Raw genomic sequence first — 20,502 nt, forward strand, 5'->3', positions numbered from 1 at the left:
TTGACTTTGAAATTAAAAACATTATATTTTGGATAGAAAATTCGAAAAGGCTGTGATGAATTTGAAATTTTGGACTCAATGATTTTTGAAGTTTCATTATTGGGAATTTGAAATCATGTAACTCCGAATTACAGGGCAGTGGACCATGAATCGAAGTCACTTTGGCTTTTTCCATTTTGAAGTAATGGGAAAGCAGTTTCCTATAATTTCTTGCAGTACCAGAAAAGGTCCCCTAGAAAACTAGTCCACCGTTTGAAAGGGTTTTTCTTGGGTTTTGCCCCCCAAACATTCCTATCTCTTCTACTGATTTTCCTACACTTTCTCTCCACTTTTTCTTACCTTACTTGAATTTAGATCCCACCTTTTCCACTGCTTTTTTTTTTTTCTTTCAAGTTTTTACGACAAGCTTCCTCTGTTATTCTTTCTTTCTTTCTTTATTTTTTTTTTTTTTTGTTCTTTGAATCAAACCATTTCACATACTCTTCAAACCTCCACAAAACCCTGAAAGTTTTTGCATTTTTCAGGATCAAAACACAACGCGAATTTGACAACTTTTTCAAGCACCCATCTTTCTTACATATTCTTTTCCGTTCTTCCAAACAGAACAGAAAAAGTTTCAAGCTTGTTTCTGGGTTCGTTCACATGTCTACACCGATAGACCCACTTCAACAGCAACAGTCACCGCCTGGGGGTCTGACCCAGCAAGCTTACACAGCCCATTCCGGTCACGGGTCGGTCGGACCCGTCATCGCCGTTCTTGCAGTGATCACCATTCTCGGCGTTATCGCCGGCATGATTGGAAGGCTCTGTTCAGGTCGGAGAATCATGGGTCACGGCCAGTACGACGTCGAAGGTTGGGTCGAGAGGAAGTGCTCGTCCTGTATCGACGGCCGAGTCGACCCACCTCCGAGGCCGCCACCGGCGCCCACCAGTTACAGCCCCGGCGAGTCGGCTCCTCCAGCAGATTCATCAGAGACAGCGCAAGAGATAAAGCAGGAAGAACAGTCTCATCAACCCCCACCTGAAACTGCTCAATCTTGAAGTGTATGTCAAATGGGTTTTATCTTTTTTTCTGTAATTTTTTTTTTTTTTTGGTATATTTCATGACTTAGCATAAATCCATGAATTTTTTCCTATAAATATCAGAATTTTTTCTTAAAATTTTATTTTTATCCTTCTTTTATTATTATAATTACTATTTAGTTTTCCTTATATTTAAGATTTAAATTTGAATATTCCTTTGTAATTTCCCTTCTTGTGATCTGCCGATGGCAGATGCAATTCTATAACATTTTTTTTATTAGAGCATAGGAATCAAAGCTCGATGCCATTTAGGGTTTTAAACTCCCAAATCCGATGAATCAATTTGAAGACTTGCCCACAACCCAAATCTCAAATTCTTTCCTCCCATGATTGCCAACTTTACCTAAAACATTTAGTAGAAGATATCATTATCAATGTTAAATACACTTTACCTCATATATAAAACCCGAAAATTATTTCGGGTTTTCGGGTTCGATTCATTATTTTATACTTTAGTCTCATTCTTTTTATAAGTAGAGTTATTATCTTATATGCTTAAATTTTTTCTCATGGCTGATTTTTTAGTTATTGGTCTAATAATTGAGAATTGGTGAGAAATATCTTGAATTTTGTCTATGAATATTCCTAGCATTCAAAGGCCTCAGACTGTGTCTTTAGCTTTAGGTGGGCAGAGGCACTGGGCACCAACAACACATGAGATCAAAAGTGCTGATTGACAGCTCCTTGATGAATCACCACTGCACCACTACCACCACCCTAAAGCCTCCATTTTCAGTCTCCAATCCTATACAAAAGGCTTGGTGGGTGCAACTTTTGGTCCACTTTTTTTTTTCCTTTTTTGATTTATTTTTGAGGATTTTTTTTTTTTTTAATGAGAAAGAAAAAATTGAGGGGAAATTGTGATTTGGTGGAGTGGAAAATGGGGTTTTTGTGGGAGGGTCAGATCACGTGGCTCAAGAGGCATGTAGAGGGGAAAACCACGTGATGGGAGCAGCTTTTGTCTGAGGCACTCTCCCCAGGACTGTCCCTTGTGTAGAAGGTGTACTGGGTTTTTTTGGGACTTTCTTGTTTGGAGTTCCTCTCTCCATACAGTGTCAGTAAAGCTGTTCAACTAATCCTTTTAACTTTTTCTCTAAACTACAATTTTTTTAAATAAATTAAAATATTTTTTTTTTGGATTTGTTTAGCTAAATGAACATATATATATATATATATATATATATATGCTTTTTTATTTTTTTATTTTTTTTATTTTTAAAATTTAAAATTAATAAGAATTTTTATATTAGATAGAAGAATTCTCGTCTTATCTTGAAAAAGTAAAATACAAATTCCTATTGTAAAATTTTTAATTTTTAAAATTTTTGAATAAGGGTCTTTTTTTTTAAAAAAAAAAAAAAGGTTTATATTTTATGTTTTTTTTTAAATAAAGATCATTTTTTAGTATTTGTTTTTCTTTGATCGTTTTTTAATTAAATAATCTTTATTTTTATTCAATGAGTTTGTTCAAAGAAGAGGATAAAAAAACGAGTGATTAATCAATTTAGAGTTGTTTGAGAGTATTTTTCAAAAGCACTTTTAGAATAAAAATTATTTTTGAAAAAAAAAATATTTGACAAAAATTAGAAAACATTTTTAAAATTTTGAAAAATGATATATAATGTTTTATGGGAAAACATATTTATTTGATGGTGTTTTTAAAAAACACTTTTTACTTAAAAAATATTTTTAAAGAAAAATTAGGTGTTGAACAAAACTTAGAAAATATTTTAAAATTTTTCAAAAATTATTTTTAGTATTAATTTATGGAAAAAATGATTTCGTAAACACTCTGAAATAATCTCTTAAAGTTAAAATCATCATAAGTTAAAATTAAAGTCAAAGTCATAACCTTTATGTAAAAGTTTTTTAGATACGAAAGAATTTATTACAAGAATCAAGATAAAGCTTTTATAAAAAGTAATGTTTTCCTTTATATTAATTTTTTTTTAAATCATAAACCCATGACAAAAATTATTAAATATATAAGTTTTTACCGAACTTTAAAAAAATTTTGCCTTATCAAAAGTCGATATGAATATATCCTAAATGTTTTATTCCATTAGCTTTCTAAAAAATCTTTTTGTGTATATGTTCATTTCTTTTGACTTTAATTATATCTGTTTGGATTTGAATTTTGTTATTTCTAGTCTTTATTCCTTTTTTTTTTTTCACTTTTATTCAATAATCCTGATTTAACTACATGGTTTAATCATATGAAGATGGATTTAGGTGGGCTTGATCCTAGCTCCAAGTGTATGAAGATGGGTTGGGCTTGAACTGGTTGTGGTTGTGCTGCTATTGATACTGGGCCTCCACTTTAAACTAGTATTAGCCTCTAAGCCCGCTTGAAGTTGGGCCTAGCTCATATATTTGAGGGTTTGACCAACCTAAATATATTGGGTCCTATTGAAAAATAATGTAATCCCATTGGGAAATTGTCACTAGAGGAAAGAGTACCTTGTCTTTCTCAATCGTGTGATAAAGTTTTAAAGATACTATTTTAAATACATTTTTTATTTTTTATTTTTAAAAGATGAAAATAATAGTATCTTTTTATAAAATGTATGATATATTATATGGTAAAGTACAAATTCAACCATTAACTCGACTTCAATTCAACTTGACTAGTATTTAATTTAAATTCAACCAAATTTCATTTTTTTAAGTTTAGGTTGAACTTGAATTTTTTGGATTTAATTTACATTGATCAAGTTATATGATTCAAAATCCAACTCAATGTTTATTAAAAGGTTTTATATGTATATTCATGTCATGACTAAATAGTAAATGAGATAAAAATTTGAAATAATAATAATAAAAAATTAAATAAAAATTTATATATTTGTATAGAAAGATGAAAAAGCATATGATATAATTATAATTTGATATTTTTTTTATAAATCCAAAAAAGAATAAATATAATAAATAATAATATATATCATAATATAAATTACAAATATTTATAAAAATATTAATAGAATTTAGATTAGATTTAGGTTATTTGAACCTTGGTTTAAGTCTAACTCGAAGTAAGTTTGGATCAAAAAACTTAACTCAAGACCAACCAAAGCACTAAAAATGATATTTAGTTTAGGTCAACTCATTCAAGATGCATTTTAAAGATGAACGTTTAAAAGTTTGTATATTTTATAACGATATTACTATTATTTTTTTAAAATAAAAATGAAAAATTAGAAAATGTATCCAAATACTACCATAATTTTTAGCATTGAGTTGTGCTTAGAAGAGCTCTAAGCTAACACCCCTACCTATTACTCTATAGAGATTTTATAAGAGCAACCCAAGCTTATAAGAACCTCCACATTATTCTTTGGTCATGTGGAAAAATTATTTATAGGCATCCATCATTAAACTTACCCCATATTTAAGAAGTACACTCATTTGAATTCAATTTATTTTAAGTTCAAATTCAAACACTTCTACCTATCCTAGGGCTTCAACCATTTTTCATCTGTTCATTTGCATGTATTGTTTGCCTTGAACTTTGCTATTAGCTCCTAAGTTCAAAAACCCACCTTCTTGCATGCCTTCATCAAAGGGAATTAGTTGTTTTCTTACACCTTTGCTTGTCACCTACCTCTTTATTAGGGATTTGCTTGGTTTGTGCCTACATATCTCGTCTCAATCCCCCACTAGATGTCTTACCCTTATTATGCTAGTAGCCCCTTGCTTGGAGTTCCCTTAATAATAAGGTGACACCTTTGTGCCCTCTACATGTCATGCTTAGTGTCAATCCTTGCTTAGGTTGTCCTCCAATGCCAAGTGTTCTATGTTATTAAGTCCATGAATGTCATTTAGTCCATTATTCTGTGTTTAGGCAACTCGGGTGCCAAATCCTTTCTTGGATATGCTTTTGTAATGTTATCTTGTATCTTATGCTCTCATATATGTTGCTATATGTTGGCCTAAGAAGCTTACTAGATCATTCTAAGGCATGCATGCTCATACTATGTGACCACAACCACATCCTATGTCATTTCACCCATAAACCACACTTATGACATTATACTTACGCATAAATGTTAGTAAGACTCACCATTGTCCTTTGCTAATATCCGTATTATTCAATAAAATATCTTGAACCTATGTTAAATTAATATATATATATCAATCAAGTTAATTTCAATTTGATGGGGATTGATTCAAAAGCAATTCAAGTTGGTTTTGAAATAGTTCATTGCATTATATTTATCAAGTCAAATATCAATACATCATTTTACCTAATGCCTACTAGGTAAGATAAAATGTCGTACTCTTAGTGTGACTAGCTCATGCTATCATTATCATCCTTGAGTGAATCATTCAATTTTAAAGAACATTTTAAGTAATTCTCAAATTGTTAAAAGGGGATATCGTTGATGCTTTAGGAAGTATAATAAATTTTTTGAAAAATATAAAAAAGTAATTTTTCCACTTAAAAACCCTCTTTCAAGGCATTCTCTCGACAAGAAAAATATCAACTATAAAAAATCTTGCAATAAAAATATTGTTATGCTAAGCCACACATGTTTGACCTTATACGTCCATATTCACATAATAGCATGATGCGCTATCATCTTCAAAACGCCATCAAATCTTGATGTGGTGTTTAGTCTCACTTATCATCTCACCTTATGTATGATGTCTTTTTATATGTCATAGGTACTCATGGGTATTAAGTGTCATCACATAACACCTTGATGTCATGTCAATCGTATCTAAGTGTTGATACATGCAAACATCCCTTAATTTAAACCATCATATTATGACACAAATATGGATAATGCATGAGTGTGAATGTAACATATGGATATATATTAAATGTATTTAGTGCTAAACAAAGATACCCTTGAGGTGGCTACCTACTCATCAAGGAAACCCATTTCAAATAATGGCATACTAGTTGCATTGGATTGGGATTTTTCATAGACCCACTTTTAATATTTAAAGGGAAAAGATTTTAGGTTTTGTGGTTGCATAGTAGTGAATTGGCTACCAATAATGCCTATTAGTGGAAGTTCCAAGCACCCCCACTTTGGATCCTGAAATGGTAATGCATTGGCCAAACCCAACTTCTTTTAGTGGTTCCAATCTGCAATTTCTCTCCACTCATCTTGAAAACCAAGCAAACATGATCTTTGAGGTGTCCATTCCAACAAATGGAATAGAATGATATATGGGTGCTTAATTTGAAGGACTCTTCAACAGGGGAAGATAATAATTGAGAAGGAATTTTGTAAATCTTTCACTTTCCCATGCCTTCTCCAACTGCTCATTTTGTGATGCAAAAACTATACCAAGTTTGACAAACTTACCATATCCCATATTGCATTTCATCATCATGCTATTGATTTATGGGTAATGTCAAACATATATATAAATCAATAATTAAATGTCTGAAATGGACCCACAGCTACTTGGTAGGGGTTGGATTATGTGAGGAAATTCAAAGCCACTAGTTGGGGAGTATTGGCATCTCTATGCAGAGAAGCAAGAAGAAAGACCTAAGAAATGTGAATGAGAGGAAAGGGACAAAGGGAAGGAGACAGAGAGGATCGTAGCAGGAAGTGGGAAGAAACTAGAGGCCCAGAGGGCAGAGCAGTGGGGGGAGTACACCGGATTGCAGGAAACATATCTCCATGATTTTACGTACAAAATGGAGAAACCTATGTCTTATCTTCGTCCTCATCTCACTACACTCTCTGCCAACTGTCACCCAACTCACCAGTCTCCATCACTCTCTTGTGGGTTTCTTGTATTTGCAGCTCTGCCCCTTCCTTTTTCCTTCTTTGCATGCCAAACCTTGTATTTTGATCGAGGAAAATCCTAGGGTGGCGGACAAGATGCTTATCGAAGTTGTATCCTTGCTAGTTGAAAATATACGGCAAAGTCTATAAATAAATACCACCAAAATACAAAAAATGAATGTTAAAATATAAGGTAATAGAATCATATTATATGGGTGATATATTGTATTGATCCCGCTTTTTTATAAGTATCGATACAATACCATAACGAGACCTTTGACTAATGGTTATTTTTTTTTATTAGATTAAGTTATAAATAAATAAGACCAAAATATAAAAAATAAAAATAAAATAAAATATAAAACGATGATATCAAACTATATATATGACATGCTGTGATTAGTCTTATTTTTTTTTATACTAATAAATTGCTTGGTTAGTGATCACCTTTTGTACACTTCCTACTTCTACCATTACTTATTGTTATTTTAAACCCTAACTTGACTTTTTATATCTCAAATAATTTTACACTTTCTAAGGTAATAATTGATTGAAGGAGTATAATATATGGTATCCCTAGTAATGAGACATGATAGTTGATCCCCTTACCCATATTGGACAAAACATGGGATTGATCTTTTACTATATAATAAACTTAAATTTAGACATGAGATGTATAATCATAAATTTATTCCTCCTATATATTTTCTTAATTTCTTTTGATAAAAATTTATGATTTTAGTTAAAAAATAATTTTAAAAGTACATGTATAACAAGGGTTAGTGTGAGGTTTTGACTAAATGTATCTAACTAACATAAATTTAGAATTTTATTAAATATCCCCCTCAATTTGAAGAAAAGTCGAGGTACATGAAAATAATATGAAGAATGGGTAAATAAAATTAACTCGCATGATAATATAATCCGAAATAATACTAAAATATTATAATATTTATCATATACAAAATAATTTTATATATTTAATCACATAGGATAATATTTTTATTTATAAATTTTAAATATTTTACTCATGAAATTATTAACAAATAAATCTAAAATCAAGGAGTAAATTATAAATTATAGAAAATAATATTAAACATAAGAAAGATTTATAAATATTATTTTCATATAATCTAATATAAAAAATATTGTATTCATTAAAATTAATATCATAAGATATGCATGTTATCTTATGTAGTCAATTATATTATAAAATATTAAAAATCTTATATAAAAATGAATAATTTATCTTCCATTCCTATAAATTAATATAAATTTTTATAGTTAAAGTGCTAAAAATAGTTTGATAATAATTTTAGGAAGTACTTTTAACTTAAAAAATTTATAATATTGTTATTAAAAAATTATTTTAAGGAGAATAATTTAATGTTGGATTCTTGAAAATTTTGAGAGAAAATAAATAGAAAAAAAATAAAAAAATATGAAGAAAAATAAAAAATAATTTAAAATTAGTAATTTACTTTCTCTGAATTTTAAAAATCATTTCATTTTTTTCTCATATAGGTAAAAACTAAATAATTTTTAAATTCATATTAAAATTAAGAGACGAAGACAAATTTAAATAATTGAAAAATCATGAGGTCGGATACCTCACATAGAAGAACCTAGAACATGGATCAACGACAAAGGGTCAATCCAAACACGTACTTTTAAAAACGTCCTCATTATTGATTTCCGAAACCCCTAGGCCCTAGCAAAATACAACTCCCGAATTCGGAAAGCACGAATACATGCACAGGAGGGGCCAAAATCGAAATACAGTAAGACTCAGGGGCATCTGAGAAAAAACACCGTACATCGTATGCGGCGCAAATTAGCGGAAGAAATAAAAGGCGGAGGAGAGAAGGGAGGCGTTTGAATAATGAGGCGTTGCAAATAAAAAGCGGGACTAGGGTTTTTCACTGTTTGACTTTCTCCATTTCCGAATCTGTGTAGAGAGAAGGCCCTTGAGGGAGAAAGTTGTAGAGAGAGAGATGGGGAGGCCAAGATGCTATCTTGACATAAGCATAGGGGAAGAGCTGGAAGGGAGAGTAGTGGTGGAGCTTTACAACGACATCGTTCCGAGGACGGCCGAGAATTTCAGGGCTCTCTGTACTGGCGAAAAGGGCATTGGTCCCAACACTGGTGTCCCTCTTCACTACAAGGTCCCTCACCCGCCACATACACACACTCTTTCTCTCTCTAGTTATTCTTCTTTTACTGAAAAGACTCTTGTGTCCTTCATTTCTGGAAGAATCTTGGGGGTTTATTTTTTGTGATTTATTTATCATGGATTTCTAGGGCATGATTGTCTTTTCGGTGTCTGTACTGATGCTTGATTCTTGATTCGATTCTGGCAGTTGTGATACATCATTTCTTTTGCTTGTCATTTATTTATCTGTTAACTTGGATTGCGTTAGTTTTAAGAGCGATTTCTTATCTGAGGAGTACTGATGGATAAAACATTTGATTCCATATATATATATATATATATATATATATATATATATATATATATATATATATATATTAGTTTACGAAATGGGATTCTGGGGTTTTAGGATAGGCAACACTGGGTATGGTCATATTGGGTTTTAATTGCATATGGGTTAAATGATTAATGCGTATTGGATTTTTTGTTTTTCCCTTTTTGCTACATATTCTTTCTTTTCTGGATTGAGGTTGTTTAGAAACTTGAGAGTGTAACCATGGCATATGTTTTGATATCTGATTTTGCTTCGGAGGCTATTTGATTTTCTGGGTTATGAGAAATAGTTTTATGATTGTTGTAGGCCAATTCTTTCAGAGTAAGCTGCAGAGGTAGGTAGCATTTGGTGAAAGTGAGAAGCTCAATGACTAACAGGGATTTGATCTTAATTTTACAGAATATCATGACTTAAAACTTATTAATTGGTTCTTACTTTTAAGTATTGAGATTGTTTGGTTAGACCGACTTAAATTTTCTTTTAAACTACCAAATTTCACATAATTACACTTATTAAGGTTAAATAATGAACTTTTGAGAGAGAAACGAGAAAGGAAGAGTTGATGGTTGTAGTAAAGGGTTCAAGAGAAGTTGAGAACTTTTTGGCAATGCTGACACATAATTATTTTGCATTTAGAAAAATTGATTTCTTTAAACTTTAAGTTGTATTATTAAGTTAACTATAGTTATATTATTTCTTTCAACATTTTTGTTATTGAAATTGAAACAATGGACGAATTTGTTTTTGCATTGTTTCAGTAGTTAGTGTTTGCATCTTGAAAACGTGGAAAGAAATATTTTCATGTTTCTAAGACTAACTGTTTTTCTAGAAAATTTTCCATAAACAGTTTTTGAAGATGTGTTATCAAACATGTTTTCAGAATTTTCAGGTTTTTTTTTTGAAAGAGAAATTCTCACTTCTGCAACCAAAACTTTGTTGATGACAGTTCTGAAGCTTCTTTGGAATGGTGGGAAGTGATTTCCTTTTCCATGTTGGGGGCATTAATTTCCAGAAAACAGGTTGGAAACCAGCTTCATTTATCTCACATTAACTAAATACATTGGTGATATAACTTCTTAGTAATATCGCAGTCTCAATGAAGTACCTCCTCGTCAAACACCACAGACACGTTTCTCTTTTTGACATTGTTTTCTGCAGAAACAAATAAGAACGGTAACAATTCAAATTTTAAGTTTCAAATGCTAGAACTACGTTTTGAGTCGAGGAGTTTGTAAAGATGCATGCATCTCAGGAAAGCCTGATTATGGTTCATCACAATGAAAATTTCTTTTGATATGAAATGACAAGAATTTCTAGGCACTTTCTGTGTATAGATAGGACTGACAATTCTCAATGACTCAGCAATATGACTTGAAAAGAGCACAAAATTAGTTGGATTGAGTTGAATCTAATTGTGTACATGTTACAATTTTGTATTCTTGCCTGGCCTATTTATCAAATGGGTGTATTCTGGTTGGAGGTAGCCTGTTTTACTTGTTTTAACCTTTTAATGATTGTTTTATGTTGGCACCAATACAATCCAGCCCATATATGACCTATTTGATTAATGTGTCATGTTGTTGCAATCATAACTAAACACATAAGTTAACAAATACAAACCAACTTAGGAACAACTGCCCAACCCAATCCAACTTGTTTGTTATATGGATTATACAAGTTGTGTGATGTCCCTTATGTAATAAGGATTATTATTAAGGGCTGGTTTCAGGTTAAGCGGATTCAGAATATTCTTGCTTGACAAAACATGAGCCTGATATGAATTGCCATCCCATGTTTAGATGAACTACCTCTATGAAACATTGGAAATTGCTTAAGATGTTCCATCTCTGAGCAGGAGTTGTTCACTCCACACTTGATGGACATGATTATTAGTGTGCGAAATACAATGCATTAGTTGAAGGACCATTTGATTGTTCTGGTCTCATTTTTTTCAATTAGTTCATTCACAATTAGTACTGAATCTATTGACTTGGTGTGGATCCTGTTCTGAGAGAAGGTTATAGGTTAATTTCGATGTTGGTTTTTGGAAATTCTGGGCCAGTTGGGTAACATGGGACACGTGTTATGTTGGTCATTTGGAAATCATATTATTATGGTTGGATATTGAAGTTATGGTTAAAGCCTGCTTAAATGTTTAAAAAACGCTGCAGTGCAATGGCTAAGTGTTTAGAGACTAATGGTGAATTTCTGAGGTGGACTTGTGATCCCCTGGTCTTGGATGGTGGTGGGGATCCCTTGTCCCTCATGGTGTTATGAAGCTTCCTACAACTGTGCTAGTTGGTTGTCCAATTGGGGGGCTGGGTTGTTTGCTTTACAGTGTTTCATAGGAAAACTTTCTTTCTTTCTGAGTGTTATGTTTTTGGGTTGTTTTTCTAATGAGCGTTTATTTACTTATTTCTTCCTACTTTTCTCTATCAACAATATCAATATAGCCCATTTCTTATATAAAAAATGTGTCTAGGAATTGATATTAATTTCTTAACCTTGTTTAACTTGATCTGAAATGATATTGAGGTCATCTGATGGCAATCCAGAGTATTTCACCTTTTTTTTCTAGTACAAGAGTGCAGAAAGTCCCTGAATGGCACGGAATCTGAGGTTTTAGATTGATTTTTCTCTTCTTTTATAAAATATAAGTGGTTGTGTTCTCCTTTGTGATGAAGTATGGTTTTTTGTTGACTTTTTTGACTGTTATAGAAAGTTCACATGCTCTATTTCCTTTACTCTGTCAGCTCTTCGAAGAACATTGGAAGCCGTTTATTGCAAAGCACTTACTCATTTGTGTGGCTTCAGTTTTGTCTACCTCTGGGATGACTAATTTAAGAGTACAATCTTCCCCAATAAGTTGCTAATGTTTAATTATATCCATTTCAGGGAGTTTGTTTTCATCGTGTTATTAGAGGGTTTATGATACAAGGTGGAGATATTTCTGCTGGGAATGGTACTGGTGGTGAATCCATCTATGGTCTGAAATTTGAAGACGAGAATTTTGAATTGAAGCATGAAAGGAAAGGAATGCTGTCAATGGCCAATAGTGGTGCTAACACAAATGGGTCTCAATTCTTCATCACAACAACTCGCACTTCTCATCTAGATGGTAAACATGTTGTATTTGGGAAGGTAGTTAAAGGAATGGGAGTTGTTCGTTCAATTGAGCATGTCACTACTGGTGATAATGATTGTCCCACAGTCAATGTCCTCATTGCGGATTGTGGAGAAATTCCTGAGGGAGTTGATAATGGGGTTTCTAATTTTTTCAAAGATGGTGATACTTATCCTGATTGGCCAGCAGACCTTGATGAGAATCCTAATGACCTCTCTTGGTGGACAAATGCCGTAGATTCTGTGAAGGCTTTTGGGAATGAACATTTCAAGGTAACGGGTGCAAATTTATGGCTCTCATACTTTTGAAGCAATTGGAGGTTTCAAATTCTTTGTAAAAGAAAAGGAATTTACAAACTCCAAGGATTTTTTTCCGGTTTCCTGGTTTCCTGGTTTCCTTTCCCCTATTTCCCCCTAAATTCGCTTGATATTGTTGTTTTCCTCTATCTTTTCTTCTTTCTTGTCTTTTCTTTTTTGGGTACTTGATTGTTTCTCCTTGTTTAGTGTACTGCATTGATGAAATTTTTGTCATCAATGTTTGCAGAAGCAAGACTATAAAATGGCACTCAGGAAATATCGGAAGGCTTTACGCTATTTGGATATATGCTGGGAGAAAGAAGGGATTGATGAAGGTGTGCTACGCGTTTTCTGTCATAACGTGTTTTTGGTTTTTCTCTCTCGTGATACCAACTAATTGTGCCTCTGCTGTGACTGATTTGTGGTTTTTATTTTTCCCTGTCACTCTGCAGAGAAGAGCTCATGTTTGAGAAAAACAAAGTCACTGATATTTACAAACAGTTCTGTAAGTTCTTATTTTCATGTTGGATGGATGTTATTAGCTATTTAGCTATAGTACTTTGGACATGTAGTTCACTATCTGAGCATGACATCAAGGTCTAACATGCTATGGAAATAATTCTTGAAATCCATATGGTTGTCAAGTATTAATATGCTTGTATGATAGTAAATATATATGTTTAAGAGAATTAGAGTCTGATTAGTCAAGAAACCTTGGCATTCTTTTGGTCCTTTCTCTGTGCATTCTTTGCTTGTCTTATCCATGAGCATTTGGCCTATTCCATTATCAACTTTTATCTAACTTCCTTCTAGTTTTTTGTACTATATTCTCTCTTGAGTTTTCTGAGAAGTTTAAATATGAGCACATTTTGTGCACTAATTTTCTCTCAACTGTACAGAAACATTGGTGTGTTGTTGGTTAAGCTGGCTTATTCTTTAGATGTAGTTGGAGTAATTCATAGCCAATATGATCATAAGGTTTAACATGTTTCCTCTGTTCCAACATTGGCCAGCGTGTTTTTCTTCAAGATGCAGTCATTTTCTGAATTGATGGGTTTTTCTTAATCTTTTCCTTGATTCAAAATGTACACTAACAAAAATCCATTTGTTTCATTATCTTTTGTCCATAGAGGGAATTTGTGAACTGCAAGAGCTGATTTTTCATTGACTATGGCAATGAATGAAAAATCTCTTTTAACTTTCTGAAGTGTGGTTGGTTTGGTTTGTTGGATCTGAGGACTGTCTGCATGATTGGAGGGATTCAGAAATTTAAAGCATATCCTCATCTATTCAGTGCAATGGGAACCTTGATTAGAAAAATGGAGTATCAAAAGCAGACCCTACAGAGAGAGAGAGAGAGAGAGAGAGAGAGAGAGAGAGAGAGAGAGAGAGAGAGAGAGTCTCATATGTTGAGTGCGATGAGAACCTTGCCTAGAAAAAAAGGGGTATCAAAAGCAAACTCCCCAGAGAGAGAGAGAGAGAGAGAAGGGGGGGTTATACACACATGCGATTTAGTATTGCATACTTTCATGATCTTTTGATCTCAGTGGATGTTAAGAGGAGCAAGATATATGGTTATATATTTCAAGAATTTCCTTTCGTTTTATATAGCAAGTTGCATAATGAAAATATCATAAAGTTCCCCAATTTTCGGGGAAGGAGAAGCCAGGAATTTTTCAACCAATGGTGCTGCATTGTCTAAATCTACCAGTGAGCCATTTTCAATGAAAAAATTGATGTGCAATGGGTCCACATTGTCAATCATAGCTGTTAGATTTTATAACATGTTGGACTCATTTTGATGCAAAATTTGATGCTAGTCCATGCCATTTTTAATCAACCACAGGAAGGGAAAGCTGGCAAAATTTAACCCAAGCCCACCAACCTGCCTAAAGTAAGTATGTTGCTGTGGGTGTTTTGTAGACCTGAAAACAATTCTGGCTCAACACCAAGCCAACCCAAAGATAAGCGGGTTGGGTCCAGGTTAGGCTTTTCCAATCAAAACCCAGATTTTACATGATACTGTCAATTAATTACAGTTAGATTCTATCAAACTATAGATATCATTGTAGTAATACCATTATTATTTTATTTACCTATATTATAGTTTTCTTTTTAAAACTGGATTTGTGGGCTGGCTGGAACACCCAAGAAGGTATGGATCAAGTTACATATTCCAATATGGTTGTAATTGGGCTATGCAATCTAGCCCAGGCCAAATCCATCTCAATTGTATCCTGCCTGATTGCTAGCTTTGGGAAGGGGGCAAATTGAGCTTGGTTGGCCTGCAGTGAGATCAGTCTGATGAACTTGAAATATTGGCAGGCTGAACTGGGGTGGCAGAGCCAAAACTTTAATTTGAGTTCAGGTAGCAGCCTGAGCTGAAGCTTAAAATTTGAGTCCAGATTTTATCCTGGTGTGGCCTTTGCTTACGTCTGCATAGGTTTTTTGTAACTATTTATTTGTGTGTGTGTATTATGTTATCTATGGGATATCGTTTTGTTAACCTTTCATTAGGTTTGTATGAATTTTTGGTTTTTAGCCATTGGAGTTAAAATCCTGATTTATGAATATTTTCTGTATGCTACACAAATATGTCATTTTGGTTATTTCTCTTGAAACAATAAAAATTGGGCTATATGATGCACAATGATTGAGGAGCTTGGCCTGGTTCCATAGTTCACACTTAGCTCAAACTGGAACCAAATATCTTGCTGAGATTTAAACTATCACCACCATATATTAAAAATTTTGGGTTTGAGTTCTTAATGTGCTAACTTTACATATGGAATATGTTTTTTGGTGTAGGTTGCCTCAAAATGGATCTCCCCAACTGTTTTTTATGTTGTGTCAAAATTTGACATGATTGTTTTTGATAATCTGATTCCAAAGCATTTTCACTTCCTTTTTCTTTTTGGATGCTGCAGTTTTCTATATTCTAGGCCCATCTACTTGTAAATTTGTGCAGAATCTCATATTCTTTCCAATAATCCTTTCTTTTTGCCTTTCAAATTAATTTATGGTATGTTGCTGTAGGCTTGTAAACTGAAATTAGGAGATTTGAAAGGAGCCTTGTTGGACACAGACTTTGCAATGCGTGATGAGGAGAACAATGTGAAAGCTTTATATCGCCAAGGCCAGGTTTGTATCAATCAAGTGATAAGGATTTCAATCACTAGGAGGATAGGAGCTTTACTTGTTTGTGATCTTAGCTGGTCAGCACACATGTGTGCATCCTTCTTTTCTCCTTTTGATGGACTTGCTCATATGCATCCTGTTAGCTTTCTCCTTTTTAAATTTTTTCTGCTCTGTGATGCTGCTATGCTTGAGAATTCTTCTGTGAATGGTTAAGTCTATCTACCTGCACTTTTTTTTTTTCTTGTTAATTTTTAATATTCATTTCAAATGTATATGTGCAATTTCCTATAGTTTCCATAGATCCAAAACCTTCACAAATAGTGAGTTAGGAACCTCAGAATTGTTGGGTTTAGCATATGGTACTAGGTGCATGCTTTTTTGGTTCCATATAGGCGTCAATACCAGAGTTTTCTTGCTCTGATTGTTGTTTACAGGAGTACATACATGGTTCTTATATTAGGTATGCACTTAGTTTCCTGAATGTTTGAATTAAGCACTAGGTAGGTGTCTAATACAAAGGGCACTGGTGTAAGCTTCAACCCATAATGAAAGACAGTGATCTTGGCATTCTTTGCTTAGACCTGTTTCAAGCCAATAGGCCAGGGACTGAGCCATGGGGTCATTGCATGGACACAAGTGTTGGCCTGTACACAAACTTGATGGGTTGGGTTTCACTTATTCCTACATGCCATGAGTGTCCTTGTCATGTAATTTATTTCTGAGCTTGAGTGCTTACATCATCAACCAACTAGTCACCCTTCCTTGTTGCTCCAAAAGGGTGCATCGCTTGCCCTCGTTACTTTAGTAATTAGTAATTCTTGCATGACTTTTCTTATTTGATGCTTTCATGTGTTGCTTGTCTTTGGTCTTCTGGGTTGTAGAAATTAAGTAATGCCCATGCTTTTAAAATAGCAGAATAGGTAGTAGTTTAATCACTTCACAATTTATTGAATGGATGTCAATGGAGATTTTACTCCAATCTTCATAGTTGATTTTATGTCACTTGCAGAGACTGATTTTTGCTCCAAAAACTAATAAGATTTGGTGTCAGATTTGAGACAGAAAAAGAAATGGAAAAATAGGATTGCCTTGGTAGTGTACAAAAGGAAAAAAATTTAAATCATAGTTAATGTTCTTTTTGTTTGAGAGAATGGTAGGTTAATGCTAATGGGAAAATTGGGATAAGGTGTAATAGAATAAAAATATTTCAAAAAATGAGACCAACTTTTTTGCTTTTACAACCAAAGAAGATTAAAATGCATTTTTTTTTTTTTTGATAAGTAAAGAAGAAATGCATTAAGAAAGAGGCAAACAACCATAAAGCATACAGGGGGTATACAAGGCGGCTAAGGCCTCAAAAAACAAAGACAAAAAGATTCACCTCGCCTTAAGTGGATGCTACCTACTCCAGGAAGCCTATAAGAGAAAAAGCCTCCGCACTTAAATACAATTTGGTCCAGCTCCACAAATTACAAACAAAAAAATTCTTTAACTTCTGAATATTCAACACACCCCCTCTAAAAGCTAATCTATTCCTCTCCTTCTATACCGTCCAAAAAATACACAGCGGAATGGATTTCCAAACCTTTTTCCTTTTCTTCCCCACAAAGCGGCCCCTCCAGCTAATTAAGACCTCCTTTACCGTTTCTGGAAAGATTAAAATGCATTTTATTTGATATAAAGAGACTACTTAATATTTTTTAAAGATAATAACTAAAATACCCTTATTTTAACATTTTTCTAAAGTTTTAAAAAATAATTGACTTGGTATTACTGCAAAAATAACTGATTTGGTGGTGCTGTACATGTGGAAATGATATATGCACATCATTTTTTCACTTAGGCATCTTTTTTCTTTTACTTCTTTTCCTTTTTTCAATCAAACTATTCTTTAGTTATTATAATCAAATAAATGTAATCTTTTGGTGTATTAATTGTTTTTTTTTGTTTGTTTTTTTATTTAAAGTTTTTCAAAAACTCGTATCATCTTTTTTTACAATGGTTTAGTTTTGTAGAAGTTTCTTAGGAAGAAAATCACCTTTTATTTGGCCACGTAAAAAACAAGGGGCAAAAAAGGAAAATTATCTTTTATCATATTGTTCTTCATTCTTATCAATATAAATATGAAAGAGTAAGAGTTGCATGATTTAATTTCTCAATATTATCTTCAAATAATTAAAAAAATTAAAAGTAACTAACTAAAAACAAAATCAGAACAAAAAAAATAAAAATGAAAAGAACATAATTTCAAGAATATATTGATTAAGCCCAAAAAATAAAACATAGTAGAAAATAAGTGATTTGATGTAAACTATCAAGTAAAAATAGATAAGAATTTTAGAAAAAGTAAAGTTGCATGTGAGGTGTTGAAAATTGGAATTAGAATAGAGTAGAGTTCTTGAGAAGACCAATAAAAAGAAAAGTTATGGTTTTTGGGTTTCATGTATGAGTGGTTTAATTAATTATCAATAACTTGTATGCTTATGTGGTATTTTATTTTTATAAAATTAATTTTTTTGCTTATGTGGCATTTTGATTTATAAAATAATTTTTTTCTTATTATATATAATAAAATGTCATAAATGTAATTTTCAGCGATCAGTCTTCTCATGTTAAATAAAATGAATTATAATTTTTAAATTTTTTATATTTAAAAGTTAAAAAGTTTGTCCCATTTTTTTAAATATTTTTAGTCTATTACATGTTATTCCAATTTTCCGACTACTAATAAATATCGACTTAAAAAGAATTCGAAATTGATAGACTAATCCTGATAAAAAAAAAATAAAAAAAAAATTATAGACTGATTAACTTTCATTTCTCATATTTTTACACAATTATGAGTTAAAATGGCAATTTTTATCATATATGATAGTGATTTTTTAGACACAATGACATGTTGCCACTTCATTTTTTTTTTCTCTGATGATAGTAGTAAACATTTTGTTTTGTTCTTCCACTTTCTGAGCATTATGTTATCAACTTGTAGACCTTTTCATTTTTACTTTTTATTTTTCATATTTTTTTTGGGAATGTCAGGAGTTGCTTTATGATCTCATGTTTTGTGTTGTACATTCTTAGAATGCATTTATCTATTCATTATTGTTTCTCTTTGTACTGTGCTTGGCTGTGATTTTGTTTAGTGTTTCTTAAATATTGAACTATGGTTACTCTTCGGTGTGGATAGCTCACATTCCAATGCAAATTTATTGGATTGTATTTTGTGTCCTATCAAGTAGTAGAAGAGTAATTTCTGGTCCTGATGATTCTGCTTCTGTTGATCTTTCAGGCATACATGGCACTTAATGACATAGATGCTGCAGCAGAAAGTTTCAAGAAGGCGCTGGAACTAGAGCCAAATGATGGTTAGTTAATTTAACGTAGTTACTTCTTCCAGTTTTATAAGGTTTGGCTCCAATGTTGATTGAAATGATTGATGGATTGTAGAATGATGAATCTTCAATTTGTTTTTGACGGACAAGGATAAAACATTAGGGATTATGATAATCGGGATCCTACTGTATATTTTCCAAGTTAGGTGAAATACAGTAACAAAAGTTTCTTGAGGAAGGTCATGCATAAGTTCCATATGACCAAATTAATGCTTTAGGCTACATAAAAGGTTTAAGTTAGTATGTTCTTATAGAATCAGGTTATCAGGTTAGCCTGTTAAATGAATCTTTTTTTAAACTTGCTGGTTTCTCACTTGGTAATCAACTATCTGCAGGGGGGATAAAAAGGGAACTTGCTGCAGCTAAGAAGAAGGTTTGTAGATTGTAGCTAATCTGAGTCAGTTTATAGTAGTAAATCCTTATGCCAAATGGGTTGTTAAACAATTGAACTGATTACAGATTGCTGATAGACGTGAGCAGGAGAGAAAGGCATATTCAAGGATGTTCCAATAGAGCTTTCTCATTCAACAGGTGTGTTGAGTAATCCTAGGAACTATATTATGATATTATTTAATATTGCGAATGACTTTCCTGAATTGGTTTTTGGAATGCAGGTTGCCCACACCTCAGCAAAACAGATGCTTCAGATTCCATGTGCTCATTCTTTGGTAGATAATCCCTTGCTTCAGGGTTTTTTGTGTTACATGCTCTGATTAGCTGAGTAGATGTTAGGAAATTTTCAGCCTCTGCTTCTTTGATATATTCTTACCAAAAGGGAAAAAAAATGGTCCCTCTGCTTTGCCTAATAGACAAATTATTGACACTATTGGCCCAAGGATCGTAGGCCAAAAAACATTTTGGAGAAAACCTCAAATACTAAAGCCTACAGTTGAACCTTTTTTCGTGGTTGTAGCCAATGGGATGCTTTTGTTAAAATGGTATATGAACCATCAAGATTTTGAAGAAATGTCACCAATTTTGATAATTGGGTACTTTATTGTGCATACATTGCCTTGCATGTTCATGACTATTATACTGTGCTAACACTCAATAATCAAACAGTTTATTTGTGCTGTTTGGCCGTTCTTGAGTTTCTTGAGGCATGCAGAAGGTTTCTGTTGGAAATTGGAGAGTTTCCTTCTCCATATTGAGGGTCTTTGTGAGTTGGATGGCTGGGTGGTATCATGCTTTTTAACTAATGGAGATAATAACTAATGTAGTATCGTGCATTTT

The 20,502-nt window shown here is 32.7% G+C and overlaps 2 protein-coding genes across 3 annotated transcripts; both read left to right on the plus strand.

Annotated features, from left to right (window-relative positions):
* The first annotated feature begins 179 nt into the window (after positions 1-179).
* LOC104878791 (uncharacterized) lies at positions 180-3,593 on the plus strand. 2 transcript variants are annotated; one of them, XM_059735893.1, is made up of 2 exons: positions 180-1,044; positions 3,306-3,593. In XM_059735893.1, exon 1 carries the CDS (start codon positions 643-645, stop codon positions 1,039-1,041), a length of 399 nt encoding a protein of 132 aa, XP_059591876.1. In that variant the 5' UTR covers positions 180-642; the 3' UTR covers positions 1,042-1,044; positions 3,306-3,593. The 2 variants fall into 2 exon arrangements, with proteins under 2 accessions (XP_059591876.1, XP_019074244.1); XM_019218699.2 differs by having other exon boundaries at positions 181-1,044; positions 1,702-3,593.
* A 4,961-nt stretch (positions 3,594-8,554) lies between these two features.
* On the plus strand, positions 8,555-20,273 carry LOC100262316 (peptidyl-prolyl cis-trans isomerase CYP40). Its single transcript, XM_002284944.4, has 9 exons — positions 8,555-8,998; positions 12,215-12,715; positions 12,987-13,074; positions 13,192-13,244; positions 15,776-15,880; positions 19,167-19,242; positions 19,605-19,642; positions 19,729-19,800; positions 19,884-20,273. The coding sequence occupies exons 1-8, from the start codon at positions 8,828-8,830 to the stop codon at positions 19,780-19,782; spliced, it is 1,086 nt and encodes a 361-aa protein (XP_002284980.1). The 5' UTR covers positions 8,555-8,827; the 3' UTR covers positions 19,783-19,800; positions 19,884-20,273.
* Positions 20,274-20,502: the final 229 nt, after the last annotated feature.

Source organism: Vitis vinifera, chromosome 3 (genome assembly GCF_030704535.1).
Source record: "Vitis vinifera cultivar Pinot Noir 40024 chromosome 3, ASM3070453v1".
In the NCBI taxonomy this organism is placed as follows: Eukaryota; Viridiplantae; Streptophyta; class Magnoliopsida; order Vitales; family Vitaceae; genus Vitis; species Vitis vinifera.

Bases quoted from the DNA above. Each gene is read 5' to 3' on its own strand.
- LOC100262316 (XM_002284944.4), top strand. From the start codon at position 8,828: ATGGGGAGGCCAAGATGCTATCTTGACATAAGCATAGGGGAAGAGCTG. The intron at 13,245-15,775 runs GTAAGTTCTTAT...ATGTTGCTGTAG, and splicing joins TGATATTTACAAACAGTTCT to GCTTGTAAACTGAAATTAGG. The intron at 19,643-19,728 runs GTTTGTAGATTG...AACTGATTACAG, and splicing joins TTGCTGCAGCTAAGAAGAAG to ATTGCTGATAGACGTGAGCA.
- LOC104878791 (XM_059735893.1), top strand. From the start codon at position 643: ATGTCTACACCGATAGACCCACTTCAACAGCAACAGTCACCGCCTGGG.